The sequence below is a fragment of the Pleurodeles waltl genome, chromosome 4_1, assembly GCF_031143425.1.
Source record: "Pleurodeles waltl isolate 20211129_DDA chromosome 4_1, aPleWal1.hap1.20221129, whole genome shotgun sequence".
In the NCBI taxonomy this organism is placed as follows: Eukaryota; Metazoa; Chordata; class Amphibia; order Caudata; family Salamandridae; genus Pleurodeles; species Pleurodeles waltl.
Window position 1 is genome coordinate 599,189,894 of NC_090442.1, and position 16,229 is coordinate 599,206,122.

A 16,229-nucleotide genomic window follows, 5' to 3' on the forward strand; every position below is an offset into this window, starting at 1 on the left:
GACCAGGTGGACCAACGATTGCTCCATAAAAAAATAAAATTTCCTAGTCTGCAAATCAAACAGATAAGTGAATAAAGTCCTTAAAATAGTGAATCCTCATCTGTGCTAAAGAACAAGTTTGAGAGCCTTATATATAAAACGTACAGGTCATGGGTACTGCTCGTGTGCAATCACTGATGTGACAAAACGCAGTACATAGACAAGCACAGTCTGCCCTAGGTGTGCATACAGCTACGAATCAAGGAAACAATCACAGCCTGATCAGGTATGAGCCTGCCGTCCTACAAGGGGACAAACAATCGATGTTCACTTTATGAATGCAGACCAGGAGGAATAAGAAAGGACAATACACACACATTAATAAACATAATCATTATAATGTTTTGCCAAGTTGTGTACATTTTGGAATTCTCAGGTGCTCTGCTCAGTGCTTAGATGCACAAAAATACAAAAATACAACAGAATTACAAGAGTTGTGTAATCATATGAGCATCCAACTCATACAAGTTACATGCTGCCCAATATAAAACAAGCCGATTGGGCATATTGTACTTGTACTTGTTAGTGTTTCAACCCAACTGGAGATATGCATGAGTTATCATCTGGACATTTTATAAAAAATGTGCACGAGTTATCATCTGGGTATTTTATAGTTTGAGACCACCAAGGTCCGTACTCTAAAACATTACATTCACAACATATGCAGATATCTGTAGGGCAAAAACCATATAGTGTCCAAAAACGATGCTTTCTGAAACGTGACTGAAAGAAAAAGAATAACCACATATATCTAGTATGGGGGGGTAGTTGACCGTGGAAATGGATTCAGCTAATTTCTGCACAATTACAAAAATAAAGGTGTAGGCTTTAGTGCTTTAGTTGTCTTTTACATTTAATGCCCAGAGGACAGAGCCTATCTGCTTCACTCATTCCCTTTGTGTGGCACAAGTAATTCTGTGCCTCCCTTGGGGGATGTGTCCTGGCAACATGGCCGCCCACACGTAGTGAACTTCACTCCAGAGGCCACGCTTGGGTTCCTGCTCCATGCTGGCAAGGGCAGGCCCTGTGTAACCTGATAACACACTTCTGAATACTATCAAGTGTACTCTTGCCTCCTGGTACACAGGATTTTGGAAATACACCTAGAGACCAAAGATCATAATCACCTACCAGACACTATGAGAGAAGCCATCACTGGGATAGTGACAAAACTCAACAAAGACCCGAAAGACATGGGAGCGTACGGACCACTGTCCATGCTTATAACGAAAACTAAAATCCTCACCAAAACATTAGCCATCAGATTACTGCCCAGAATAGGAACACTAGTACATGAGGATCAATGAGGCTTCATGCCAGGCTGCAATATGCTTATGAACATACCGGGTCTCACCCATGTCATGGCTTCAGCACAACAGATTCTGGACGAGTGTGCCCTTGTGTCACTTGACATTGAAAAGGCATTTCACTCCTTGAGATGGGACTATATGTTCGCGTTCCTTAGAGCGATGGGCTATGATCCCAACTTTGTTCGCTGGGTCAGACTGCTGTACAACGACCCAATGGCAAGAGTGCAGACGGGTGGTCATACATCCTGCACCTGGAAGGTGGAGACGGGCACCAGGCAAGGTGGCCCATTGTTGCCTCTGTTCTTCACACTGGCAATAGAGCCATTGGAGATCTAGCTGCGATGTGAGATCGACCCATGGGGCACATGGGTGGGTGGGTGGGAGAGAACATTCAATATCCCTATATGCGGATGGTGCACTAGTATATATCACATGGCCTCGGGAGTCAGTCCCTATGTTACTGCAGGGATTGGAATCCTTTGTGAATGTCTTGGCCTGTGTATAAACAGGCACCCAACTCTGCTTTATCCCCCGGCATGGCTGGCAGCAGTGGAACAATCATAGCTGCCTGAACGGGGCATTACATGGTAGAGCTCGACTTTTAGACACCCTGAAGTGTATGTAGACACAGTACCGACACATCACGTGCAAAGTTTGGGTAAAACACTATAGAGGCTTAGAGCCGCTGTACAATTTTCGATATCCCTCCAACCTTCAGGGTGGCTCTGGCAAAAACGATCCTGCTAGCACGCTGTTTATACGTCTTACAGAACTTAATGTACCTGATGGACCGGTTAGTATTTATTTAGGGACATTGGTGGGTTGCTAACTCACCTGGTTTGGGCAGGCAAGAGAATTAGAGTATGCCTACTAGTGCTGAAGGTGGATTGGGTAGCTGGGGTTCTGGGGCTACCAGAACTGCAGCTCTACTATATTGCAGTGTGCACCGAAGTGATGTTCTGGGGACCCGTACTTGGAAACCACACTGACGGAAGAGACACTCCCACGGGGTACCATACCGACTTATCTGATGGGAGGAGCTCATCAACCTCCTCGCACACAATAACTGATAAAACAAGTGACCTCAGCATTGGAAGTGGTAGCCCAAAGTGTATTTAAATGCTTACACTTTAGTAGGACGCTTCCGACAGACTGGCTACCACTGTTTAGGTGCATACTTGAAATGATGTTGTTGACAGCATGGACAAATAGATGGTGCCTAGAACTGGGCGGCCTCTACCTGAGAGATAAATTCATAATGTGTGAAGAGGCCCGCGAGGTGTTTGGGTTTGGCCCAGGACAGTTCTTCCAGTTTGCCAAACTGTTATGGACAGCTAAGGGGGTGTGCACCAACTTCCCAGATATGCCACCCCCCTCTTTAATCCTGGACATATTGCTGAAGGGAGGAGGGTGACGGAGACTGGTGTCACGGCTCCACACAGCACTAAAAAGTGATAGACCCTTGACTCCACTATGAGCTCCGCTGGCTTGGGATGAAGACTTATCGACTCCAGTAATTGACAAAGAATTGACCACAGTTTGCACGCAAGTGCAGGAGGTGGTGAGCAACGCTCGTTTTATACTGACGCACTTCAACTACCTTCATGGCACCTCTCTGACCCCAGTGAGATTGCAGAAGATTACCCGGGTAGAACCTCAGACTGCCCACATTGCGGTGAGCCCAGTTCCTGCATATGGCATGGTCCTACAGAAAACTGCAAACGTACTGAGGAGTACTGACACAACAACTGAAGAGAGTGACACATATTGCACTAGTCACAACCGAAAAACAATGTTTGTTGGACATAATCTCCAATACCAAGTGCAGCAAAAGTCAGTACAGATTTGCAACACTGGGCCTACTATTGGCTAAGCGCAGAATAGCGATACATTGGCTCTCAACAAGGGGCTCTCCCCTCTCCATATGGTGGCTAGACCTGGCAGAGAAGGAGCTGGAGGAGGAACTTAGACTTAACAAAGTATGACGAGGTGGCAGAGGAGGACCTAGCATGTCAGAAGGCGATGATGGAAGCCCTCCTTCACGACCACCAGGGAGGCAGTTCTGCTGAGGACAGTCCTGTGACCTGAAGACAGCTATGAGATGACCACTGACTCATGGGCGGACATGTGCCGCACAACAGGGAGAAGTGCCGGGAAGGACTGTTACACCCAGTAGACACTAGACTATTGGAAAGGATAAGAGTGGGTGGGAAATAATACATGGGTCAGGCTGAAATGTGGTATGATATGATGTTTACAACTGCTGCTGATGTATCACTCTTTGATAGAAGGTACACAAATACTGGCAATATTTAATGCTTTACTGGTCTGAGTAGACGTTGTTGTGTTTTTAGCAGCTAATGCAATGTTACAATAACACCATAAAATAAAGAGGTTAAAAAAACTCTATGCCTCCATTTAAATTCATCCCATGTGCATGGCTACTGACATCCGTTTTATTGGAGTACTTAATTGTTGTAGAAGTGTCTTCTTTCTAGCAGCTTCTGAAGGACGTGATAGATGATACATATTTTTCCTGCACCATTAACTGCAATTTTACAATACGCTCCTAGTTATTTCATTGCATATCTTCTACACAGCATTGTTGGCTACAACTCCTTGTACGTTCATTGGCCAATATATAGCACTATATAAGTGAATTTTATTTTTGTACCCAACCAAAGATTTATTTTGATAAACCGTTAATACTTCTTGGTTGACCATTTCTAATGAAAAAAGGTGTTTAGTAGTGTAAATTGGTTCACCTCTCTTCAGAAAATAATTTTGCCTATTAGCAGTTGAATTTATAAAATTAGAGTTCACCCAAGTGGTTCTTGTGCTTGGGATATAACTTTATTAAGAACCTTAATGGCACTGCCAACTATAGATTTACATTTAGAAACCAAATGAAATCTATGGCCCACAATATAGTCCAATCCTTCCGATACAAATGGCACTTACATCTGTGGATTTTCTGAAGTTAAATGATAGGCAAAGGTCATAAATACAATTAAAAGGAGTCTGTGAAGAACACGATGGATTATGTTCAAGAAGTGATTCTAGACTAGATGTCGGCAACTATTCAACATAACCAAATATTTCCTAAAAGCAGACATTGTCAAGAATCCAGTGTGAGATTATTTATTTATGAATTGTGGAAGGGCAACTTAGTCAATGGCAGCCTGTTCAACTGGCAACTGTTCAGTGTACCACAAACACACATTTTACAGCATTTGACAAATCAGGAAGAGGAAAAAACAAATAAATGGCATCATAGCTACATTGTTTCAAGGATCCGTGAATTGAAGATCATTGGCTAGGGGAATTGGGGGAGTTTTCAGGTTTTTCTTTCAAAATTAGCACTGAAGGAGACAGTCTGCTATGTTCCAGACAAGTTCTAAAGCCTTGAATCTGCTGACAAATCTTGCTTTGTTCCATGTGGTTAGAGCTACAGAAATACTATATACCTACATATGTGAATATGTGGTTTCCCAATCATTAATGAGCTTAATGCTAATGGATAAACTGCAAGCCTTTCATGTTAATACTCCCATGGCCTAACTAGAACCTAATTAGGTTCTAGGTGTTTTTTTACTGATAACAAAATGCCAGTCATGGCTAGTATGCCTGATCAGACCTATCTGGAGTAGGAATGCAAAAGAAGAGAACAGTACTGCGTTTGAGGCTTAATCTACATATTGCTACACTCGGTGCCACTATTGGTGCCTTCTTTGGGATCCTGAGGCTGTAAAGCAATCTGTACAACTACATGTTTCTGAAATAACATTTTACTTCATGGATATCACAAACTGTGGGACAATGACAATGAGAGCTGAATTATGGCTGCTCTTTGTAAACCACCATTCATCAGGGTCAGATTGGAAAGGCGGTCAGTAGGACATTGGCCGATGGGCCAGTGCTTCAGGGTCACCTGTGGGCAGTTGTTTTAGGGCTTCTGTAAACCAGCACACAGAGACTTAGGGTCTTATTAGGACTTTGATGGATGGGACATCCTGCCCGCCATTTTACAAGTTCCATAGGATATAATGGAACTTTTAATACGTCTGACGGGATATTTGTCACGTTTGTGACAGAGTATCCCATCCGCCAAGGTCAGTATCACGGCACTCCCGTGCCATGCCTTCAAATTGAGGCTGGCCCTTAGGGCATTCTCACCTCAGCCCTCTGCCTCCTCTGGCCGACTTGGCCCAGAAACATCTCCCCTGCTGGGCCATTACTTTCAAGCCATGGTGGGCATGGTGAGAGTGGGAATATGCAGGGGCCTCGCAGTGGGGGGGGGGGCACGGAGGCACTCGTATCAAAGCCCCCTGGAGTAGCAGCAGCAGCCCTGTGTTTTGCGTGACCCCCTCCCCCCCATTGAGTCCCTGAGGTTATAGTGGGCTGGACAGGAGGTTAGTAACAGAAGTGGCCTTGCCAGGTGCCAGGTGTTGTCTCCTGGTCCTTGAGTGTTTTAGTCCTTGGTGGAGGGGTGGGAGACGGTTTGCATATGCCTCGCTGTGAGGTCAAATTTCTCAGCGAAAAAAACAATTGGGCTGTAACGTTATGATCCCAGAGCTGCTGAAGTTGGAACTGGGGAAATATGTTTAAGTTCTGTCGTCAGTTCAGCATCCAGTGATTCTGCGCAAATCACTTAATCTCTTTATCGAAAATAAAAATGAATTTAATCTTGTGCAATGTAGCTGGTGCCCACTGTAATTGCTCCAATGTCTTTGGTACGAGCTCTCGCTATCTAAAACTGCAAAAAAAAATATATATATATATATATATATTAACGATTTGAGAATGTGGGCCACTTTTTTTTTAATGCACTCAGGCCGAATTCTGGTCCCAATCCGACCCTGCTAGAGATGATAACGGTCTTCAAAGTGAAGTGACTGAATGGACGTGATTCCGACAGAACGTTTCTTTATGAAGCCCCAAAACCACAGCTCACCAACCAACATCCAGAGCTCAACTCAGCTCCCAAAACGTCCTTATTCCAAATGACAGACGATCTTTCCAACCTAATGTATGGTTCTAAGATCTGTTGCCAGGCTGACAGACCAATAACGGTGGCAATCAACAAGTACGAAAATCACACAAAGTGATGTTCAAACAAAAAAGGTCAACTCTCATTCTACCACGGACTGCATTAAGGAGGAAAAGAAGGATCGGTTGAGGATGGAGAGGTAGACAAGTTAAATAAACTCATTACATTCAGTCTAGAGAAGAACATCAATATCCAAGTCATAAAACATGGTGTGTTGCTTTCAGTACTGTAATGACATTATACAATTGAAGTTTGGCTTACGTGCGAAGGCCCTCCAGGAGCTTTAAAGTAGCTTGTTCAAAAGGGCTGGCAGCGAATGTCTCAAAATGTCGAATCGCCTCATTTAGCAACTGATGGTGCTGCTCGGATTGCACGGCAGCCAGGGCCTTTGCCAGATGACACAGCAGTGTTCCTGCAGGAGCAAAGGCGTGCAAGGTAATACATGGGAGCAAAACTAGCGCAACAATAAGAGAATTAGTAATGTAAACGTGATACAAAATAACACAATAAGGGAACGTTTTAGGTACAGACCCGACCACTATTTACAGTATGTGATAACGGGACAGTTTTCAGCCTGAGAAAATTCCAGGTCGTTAATCCTTTAATGTTCACACCCTATATGATAGGGTCATATAGCGTGTTTGTCTACGCATTTAAGTATAGAAAGCCCTCATTTAGAACCGCGTGGAGGCAGTGTCAAGGGTCAGGTCTAATCCCCACCACCCTGACATTCCAGGGCGGGAGCAAATGCCCTTGATTACAGCATCCCGTTTTTGAAAAGTAGCAATTTATGATTTGCACACCAAATCTTTTGAATTGTCTCAGTTATGGTTTGTTTTACCAGACTTGTGTGGGCAGCTCCAGCGTGTACGCCCAGCAATATTGGTTCCTATAAATTGCCTAATATAGCAGATCCCGTAATCTGTGGTGTTGTGTCTCCTTTTTAACAGACATCATAGTTTCAGCTCAATCGGATTGATTTGGGTGCACTGAACATTTGTGCCAGGGAGCTGAGGCGGCAACAGCCAACAAACTAAAACACATTATCGGATTTATCGGACTTTAAACTGGTTGGAATTACTGATGTTTTGAACACTTGCTGCAGTGTCTTGACAAACCAATCTACATGCGAAAATTAATATTTCAGAAGCGATAGAGCTTGATTTTTTATTTCCTACCATTTAAGAATCAATGTTTTATATGTAACATATTAAGGATTCCAATGTATTTATAATAGATACGACCATGATTCACAAAAATCACATAAATGGGGCACATAAAATGCAAGTGGTGCGCAAATTGCTTATTTCAGCATTGTCACTTCATGTTGTGTATTCACAAGGCATTGATTTACATTCATAAATGGATTTAAGCACACATAATATTACACCACTAGAGTGTAAAATTACTTACGGTGCAGAAGTCAACTTTGCATTGTAAGGATGGTATGAAAAGTTGGGGAACGCCCAAAAATGTATGAGTTTGCGAGTGTACATAAACTTTTGTCCGTCAGATCTATTACAATGTACACCAGCAAAGCGCCCCCAAGCCTCTGCTACAAAGGAAAGGATGATAAAGTGTTTTAATAAAAATGAGAAGAAGGAAAATTAGAATTATGGGGAAAAAAGATGGGAGCAAAAAGATTAAAAGATGCAAAGATTATGTAGATTGCAATGCAACTAGAGAAGCCCGGTGCAACTTATTTGGCCAGTAAGAGACGTCCCATGAGACGACCCATAGAGAGGGCTTACTATGCAAAGAAAGGCGCACAGCGCACTCCCGTATGAAGAGATGTCCTCTAGGCAACAGAGGGCAATTGTTGAATGAGAAAGATAATAATAAGATGCCGGAAGCAGTGATTCACCAAGGACCGTTTCCAAGCAGGAGCAATAGCCCAACAACACCTACTGTAAAAACTAATCCTCCATTAAGACCCAAAGCTGCTGAATTCAAGGGAATTTCCTTGATAAATAAAACACTGGTTCTCATTAAGAAGAAACGCATGGAGAGCATAACATATCTAGCAGTAAGAATACTAATAATTCTGTGGATATCGAACTATCTACGGAAGGAGAAAGCGAGCGCAAACAACATTAGGAGGATGCAGAAGCAATGTCAACCAAAAAAGACTTGGAACATACCAAAAGAATTTGACACAGATGGGGACCTGAATGAAGAGGGCACTACAAACACAAACACTAGGTGGAGGACCATCAAATACGTGAATGAAAATAAAATACAGGTTTTCACACCATTGTTCTCCTCGCATGGCCTACATGACTGTAGGAAAATGCCACTGTTGGCATAGCTCCCCCCCCCCCCCACTTTTTGGCTAGTGTTGATGACAACTTTGATTACAAGTGTGCTTGGGACCCTGCTAACCAGCCCCCAGCACCAGTGTTCTTTACCTAAAACTGTACCTTTGTTCCCACAATTGGCACAGCCCTGGCACACAGTTAAGTCCCATGTAAAATGTACCCATGGTACCAAAGGCCCTGTGGCCAGGGAAGGTCTCTAAGGGCTGCAACATGTATTATGCCAAACTGGGTACCCCTCACTCAGCACATGTACAATGCCTTGCAGCTTGTGTGTGGTGGTGAGGGGAAAAGGACAACGTTGACATGACACCCCTCTCAAGGTGCCATGTCCACAAACCACTGCCTGTAGCATAGGTAAGTCACCCCTCTAGCAGGCCTTACAGCCCTGAGGCAGGGTTTACTATAACACAGGTGAGGGCATAGCTGCATGAGCAATATGCCCCTACAGTGTCTAAGTCCATACTCAGATATTGTAAGTGCAGTGTAGCCATATTGAGTATATGGTCTGGGAGTTTGCCATTATGAACTCCACAGCACCATAATGGTTTCACTGAATACTGGGAAGTTTGGTATCAAATGTCTCAGCACAATAACCCCACACTGATGGCACTGTAGGATTTATTGAAAAATACACACAGAGGGCATCTTAGAGATGTCCCCTGTATGTTAGCCCAACTGCTAGTTTAGGTCTGACCAGTCTGTGCCAGCCTGCCACTTTCAGACGAGTTTCTGACCACATGGGGTGAGTGCCTTTGTGCTCTCTGTGGTCAGAATCAAAGCCTCACCTGGGTGCAGGTGCTTCACACCTTCCCCTGCAGGAACTGAAACACCTGGAAGTGAGCCTTAAAGGCTCACGCCTCAGATTACAGTGCCCCCGGGCACTCCAGCTAGTGGAGATGCCCGCCCCCCGGACAATGCCCCAATTTTGGCGGCAAGCCGGCTGGAAAATTAGGGAAAACAGGGAGGAGTGACCACCCCAGCCAGGACCACCCCTAAGGTGTCCAGAGCTGAGGTGACACCCTCCCTGCAGATGCCTCCATCTTGGTTTGGAGGACAGGGACCAATAGGGATAGGAATGTGCTCCCCTCCCCAAAGGGAGTGGGCGCAAGGAGGGTGTAGCCACCCTCCGGGACAATAGCCTTTGGCTACTGCCCCCGGACCCTAACACACACCTAAAACTAAGATTTGAGGGCCTCCCTCAACCCAGGTCACCAGTTTCCTGATGACCTCAAGAAAGAAGAAGGACTGCTGAGCTGAAAACCCCACAGAGAAGAGAGGGAGAAAATAAATGACTCGCCCCAGCCCTACCGGCCCGTCTCCTGCTTCAAAAAACCTGCAGAAGAAAAGCGACACATCCTGCAGGTCCAGCAACCCCTGAAAGACCTCCAGAGGACTGCCTGCATCACAGAGGATCAGGAAACTCCCGTGGACAGCGGCCCTGCCCAAAAGAAAAGAAGAAGAAACTGCTTCTAAAGGACTCCCACCTCACTCCAGAAGCGTGAGTCGACTTCCACGGCCCGAGTCCAGGTGGCCCAACTAGCCAGAGAGGATCCCTAGGCAATTCCGACTGAGTATCCACCCCGGGCTGACAACTCCTCCCCTCCACGATTATGCCTGAAGAGGGAATCCCGAGTAACCCCCTGACTGCGACTGCCCTAGACGAAGATATCCAACGCCTGGAGACGCACTGCACCCGCAGCCCCCAGACTCGAGAGAAACCGACCACCTGTGCAGATACGACCAGCAGACGGCCCTCCTCCCTATCCAATTGGTGGCTTGCCCAAGAAGCCCCTCTGTGCCTTGCCTGCAGCACACCTAAGTGACCCCCGGGGTCTCCCCATGGAGTTCCATTGGAAATCCAACGCCCTGTTTGCACTCTGCACCCTGCTGTCCCTGTGCTGCTGAGGATGTGGGATTGGTGCCTACTTGGGGCCCCGCCAGCGCTCCTCTAAAACCCCCTGGTCTGCTGTCCGACAACATGAGTACTTACCTGCAAGCAGACCGGAACCGGAGTATCCCCTGTCTCCATAGGGGCCCATGTTATGTTGGCTCTTGTTTGACATCTGCACCTAACTGGCCTCGTGTTGCTGGTGCTGGGTGTTGGGGTTAACTTGAATCCCCAACGGTGGGCTACCTGTGCCCTGGAGACTAAACCTTATAAGTTTGTTACTTACCTCAGAAATAGTGCTTTACTTATCTCCCACAGGAACTGTTGAAAATTGCAGTGTCCACTTTTAAAATAGCTTTTTGCCATTTTTAAGAAAACTGTATGTATTGTCGATTTGATTTAAAGTTCTGAACTTACCTATACAAACTACCTTTCATTTAATGTACTTACCTGCAAACTGAAACTTATGCTTCTAGAAATAAGTTAACAAAATATATTTTTCTATATAAAATCCTATTGGTGTGGAGTTAAGTCATTGAGTTTGTGTTCCTTCTATTGCTTGTGTGTGTACAACAAATGCTTAACAGTACCCTCTGATAAGCCTAACTGCTTGACCACATTACCACAAATAGAGCATTAGTATTATCTATTATTGCCTCTGTCAAGCCTCTTGGGGAACCCCTGGACTCTGAGCACACTATATCTAATTTTGAGATTGTATATACAGAGCCAGCTTCCTACAATGACATTCTAAACAGAAGTCACATTCTAAAATTAATGAATGCCTTTTAAGATATAGCTCACATCGCCTTGGAAGAGATACACTCTGTGAATTTCCAACACAAGGGATGAGGAGACCTCGAGTAGTCGACACAGGGAAGATGAGACTGCAGCAGTAGCACATGCAGGCGCCTGTACTCCAACTATTATTGGGTTATTTCCTCACCAAGGCCAGGAATCATACCCCGACATCCTAGCCACATACCAAGAAAGCTACAATATTATGAACATACGCATATTAGCTTAAGGGGATTGTGCAGGCATAGCTCGAATGACACTAAAACGTTGGCCTGTTTACAAGTGAATCTGGACCACGTAAGTGGAATGAAATATGTATCCGCAATTAATAGCATGGGCAAGATAGAATGCCCTGGAAATAATGATTGGGCATGGGGTGCTGTATCACGATTGAAACAGTGCATCAGTATAACATTGGATTCACAAACAATATCCCCTCAAACCAGCATGAGGCTAGTAGAGCCAAAGAAAAGTGGCATGTGCTGAATGGTAAAGTGGAATATTGCCGGTCTGCCACGTAAATTAGAAGATGAAGACTGGGTAGGATGTGTAAAATTACGACATATGCAGCTTAGCTTCAAAGAAACATGGGCAGTTGAACGATGATGAAAAACTGATGTACTTTGAACCAGTAATAAAAAGTTTAAAAAAGGAGAGCAAACGGTAGTCTAGTAATATGAATTTATTTTGGTATTTTCCCCCCAAAAATACACTCCATAAAAATAATAGTCATAAACAAAGAAAAAAAGAACATCACAAGCACAGTCGAACACCAAGCGGGCGTTCTAAGAAATGATGTACCATGTGAAGTAAATCAAATGACATGGTAAACAATATATGTATTCAATGTTTTACTTTTCCCCTTGTCTTTAATTTCCCTGCTCCTTTCCTTTGACTTAATTATCACAAGTCAACTTTATACATGCGCATGAGTGACTATAAGTTCCCAGATTTGCTTTAAGTGTTTGCGCTCACTGTTGTTCTCAAAGATAGACATCTTGAGCGCACAAATATCTAGAGTTCTGACGTTCCTATTCCTGCACTTTTAGAGGTTCCTACCTAACCATAGCCTCGCAATTTGTAATCTGACTAAAACTATTGTGGCAAAAGCAATGTCTGTTTACTGCAGAGGTACCAACGGGCCTAATAATATGTTTTTTGTTGTGGGGAAGAGGCAGGTATCAATCAATTTGCTAATTACTTCAAATACTTGTGTCCAATAAATCTGAGTTGTAATGCAGTAGAAAAATATTTGAGGGGAGTGACTGTGAGATTAGAGCCGCAAATATCTTTCTGACAGCCTCAGATGTGGAGCCTTTTAGGAGTATATATTATGTATCCAAAATTACGTTGTAACGGTAAAATTTTAGACGAGAGATGTTTAAATTCTTATACCTATTAGCAATACTTGCTGACACTTGATGGTTAGTCCCCTGTTCGCCAAATCTTGTAGTCCACCTGTCAGCTGTAAACTTCAAGTTATCAGCCTGTCCCTACTGTAAACGTTGATACATTCTACTTAACCATCCCTTATAATTTGAAGTAGCTAGCAAATTCAAAACCTTAATCTGTGTCAAAAGTAAATCATCTTTAGGGACTGATCTAAAATACTCATGTACCTGCAGATACTTAAAAAACGTGCTCAGACCAGAATATTGTAAGACTAGTGGTGAAATACTAAAAGACACACTCATTCTAAAGCTGTCCCAAGCACTGTAAGTGTGTGACTACGCGACTAAAAATGAGTCATAAGAAACGCTGGGTAAGGATGGATTGTACCAAGAGGCCAGCATAGCATGTGTATTGGGGCATTCCAAATTTAAAAACAATGAGTGATCACATATGTGCATATACTGAAAGTGTTTTGAATCAAGGCCCAGATTTACAGGTAAGTTCAGGTGAGTATTTTAAATTTTATTTTAAAGTGGCATAGGGGGGCCTAACTAGGGCCCCCTACATGGCACTGGGCCCAATGGCCATGCCCGGGTGACATATGTCCCCCGGGCATGGCCATGGGCTGTTGGGCATGACTCCTGTCTTTACTAAGGCAGGAGTAATGTCCATGGGGGTTGTGCGTGAAAGGATGACTCTAGTTTGGTCAGAGGCATATTTATGCCTCTTACCAGACTAGCGTCATCCTTTGATGCACAACCTCCTGTTCCCCCTACGCCTCCCCCACTGGGCTAGCGTCCTTTTTCAGGACACTAGCCGGGCCTTACCACCGGCTACCGTCATACTATAAATATGACGCCCGGACGGCGTCTTGGGATGGAGCTAGCTGGTGGTATACTTTTTCAGTATAAATCAGGGCCCAAGTTTTTTAAAACTAGGATAGATCAAATAAAGCCGCTGGCTCATGATAAATCCCAATATACGTCCCAAAAGGCCTTGGAACATTTTAAATCCCAATTACTTGTGGTAGCCTTGGAGCAAAATACAAGCAGAGTACAGTTTGGGAGAAGGAAGTGCCCAAAAAACCTTTAGCAGATGGAGCTGAGGTTGTTTATTTGCCTTTGGAACTTCTCCTATTGTCAAGTATAGCCGAACCATGAAGATTGAACTTTTTATAGGAAAGAAAGAGGATTGGATGAAGAGCAGCATGGCATAGTATAAACCAAAAACGTTGGCAGTATTGCCATTTTAGTGCTATTGCATATGCTATGAATCCCTAATTGAAGTGTGCTTCTTTTCGACAAACTTGAGGTGATAGAGCTCCATAGTGCTTCATAGTTGCACTGAAACATCTCATTCAAATGCAGAGATTTTAAACCAAAGACAGTTCACTGAGGGCACATAACCCGGAGCTGTGGTGGTTAGTTTTTGAATGCATGTTTTTTTCCGACATTTAAAAGATTCTCTGTAAGGGCACCAAACAGTGTCACTTCCTTTCCAATTGCTGTAAAGGCGGAAGGGGCTTTGGGTGAATATCACAATGTCGCATGCATGAGATGCAAGCTTTAGAAATAGTAGATGGATAATTGGTGATTGATTTATATGTTTTGGATAGGGTAAAACGCAAAACGTTGTGGTGACAGAGGGCACCCTTGATAGGTAGCTCTCTGAACTGGACAGGTACTCAACACTATAATCATACTAACAACATTAGGTGTTAGGTAGCCCTTATACAGTGTTTTAGTTCTGTTGGTCATTGAAAGACTGAAGCCAGAATGGCTCCAAACATGCCAGAGGAGTAGCCAGGATTTCCTATTAAATACCTTTTCCGCAGCAAACAGGATCATCCAGGCAGCTTTAACCTGAGTTGTGAAAATATTGGCCGGAGTGGTATAATGTGTAGTGTACCTTTCATGTAAACAATGTTGCACAGAGTCTACCCACTGCCCAAACTACAGAGACAGCCTACCTGCAACAATCTTAGAATACATTTTGGTATCAAAGTTAATCAGTCATATACAATGCTAGGAGTCACAGTTGAGGGGATCTTTGTCCTTCTTAAGTACTACTAAATGTGTTTCTTTCCAAGGGAGCCTGATTTCTTACCCAATTTTATCAAACGTGTTAAAGACAGTCAATAAAAGAGGAGCAATAGTTAAAAAAATGTGACTTTTAACATCCAGCATGAATCAAATCTGGACCCGATGCTTTTGAGGAGGAGCCTATTCATTGCTCTTTTTATCTCTTTGAAGGGGAGTTTCCAATAAGTGGCACAGTGATTATGTTACCTCATGTTTCCTTCATTGATATACGAAGTAGTGTGAGATGTCTCGACCTGCTGATGTGTCTGACATAATGCTATATAATATTAGCAGAAAGTGAAGATAACAGGTTATTGTTTCTTACTATAGTACCCTGTGAGTCTTGAATGGCTACAATATGATTCTTTGCTGATTGTTCTTTTAGTCTTAGGGCCAGAATCTTTCTTATGTTCTCGAAGTTCTATATAAATATATATTTCAAGTGGCTTTGGCGGAACTGGCGTACCGATCAATGCCATAACTGAATTTTAGTAGTAGTAAACTGGTTCACTCAAATTTCTTGGATTGATGCATCAGCATAGCTATATAAGGAGCACAAAAATTCAATTTATATCAATATTAATTATGTCTTTAACTGATCATGAGTGGACCTATCCTTCTTATCACTAGTGATTGTAAAGGACAAGCTTGACCCCCCCTCCCCTTCCTACACACTTAAGGTAATCCCACACGGTAATAGGTGAAGCTGAGAGTTCATTAGGATGTGATCTGAAATTACTTTTCTCATATAAACTTGATCCATGTCATATAAGCTTGGTAAATGGAATCAATTAAGAGATTTCTATCAAATGTCGATGATTTGGGGTTGACTGAGTACCTCTTCCAGATATATGAAACATTAAGGGGTTATGATCAAATACCACACACAGGTGTAGCTGAATGACTATTTATGGAGAGAGGTTTTGTGATACCAAGAACACATCTATCCTTAAAGAAGGATTCACGTTGGGGTGAGTAGACGTCAAATCCAGGGTGTGTATCATGAGAATGCAGCCAAGTATCCAATACTCCTAATGAGGTCTTATCCAGTAAAATAGCAGCATGAGACTGTCACTTGTGATGCTGAACTCAAGGAGTCCCTGCTTGGTCTAATCTATCAATCTATCTATCTATCTATCTATCTATCTATCTATAAAGGTAGTTATAGTTAGGACCATGTTTCCATAGAAAAAGCATTTTTTGGCTTCCCTATATCTTTGGCACTGTTTGACAAATCTTCACAAAACTTTCCCCAAAAAAGTGTGCCAGTAATTCTTGTTGCACATGGAAATTTTCAAGGTGATCATCAAGCAGGACCTGGGAAAAAAGGGGGGGTCAAAAACATGCATTACC

The 16,229-nt window shown here is 43.4% G+C and overlaps 1 protein-coding gene across 1 annotated transcript in view; it reads right to left on the reverse strand.

Moving 5' to 3' along the window:
• The window catches only part of LOC138287955 (putative tetratricopeptide repeat protein 41), a 574,376-nt gene that overhangs the window by 143,936 nt on the left and 414,211 nt on the right, over window positions 1–16,229 (reverse strand). Inside the window, exon 14 of the mRNA XM_069228994.1 lies at window positions 6,661–6,811. Coding sequence (XP_069085095.1) covers window positions 6,661–6,811 — 151 coding nt within the window. The remainder of the gene's footprint in view (window positions 1–6,660; window positions 6,812–16,229) is intronic.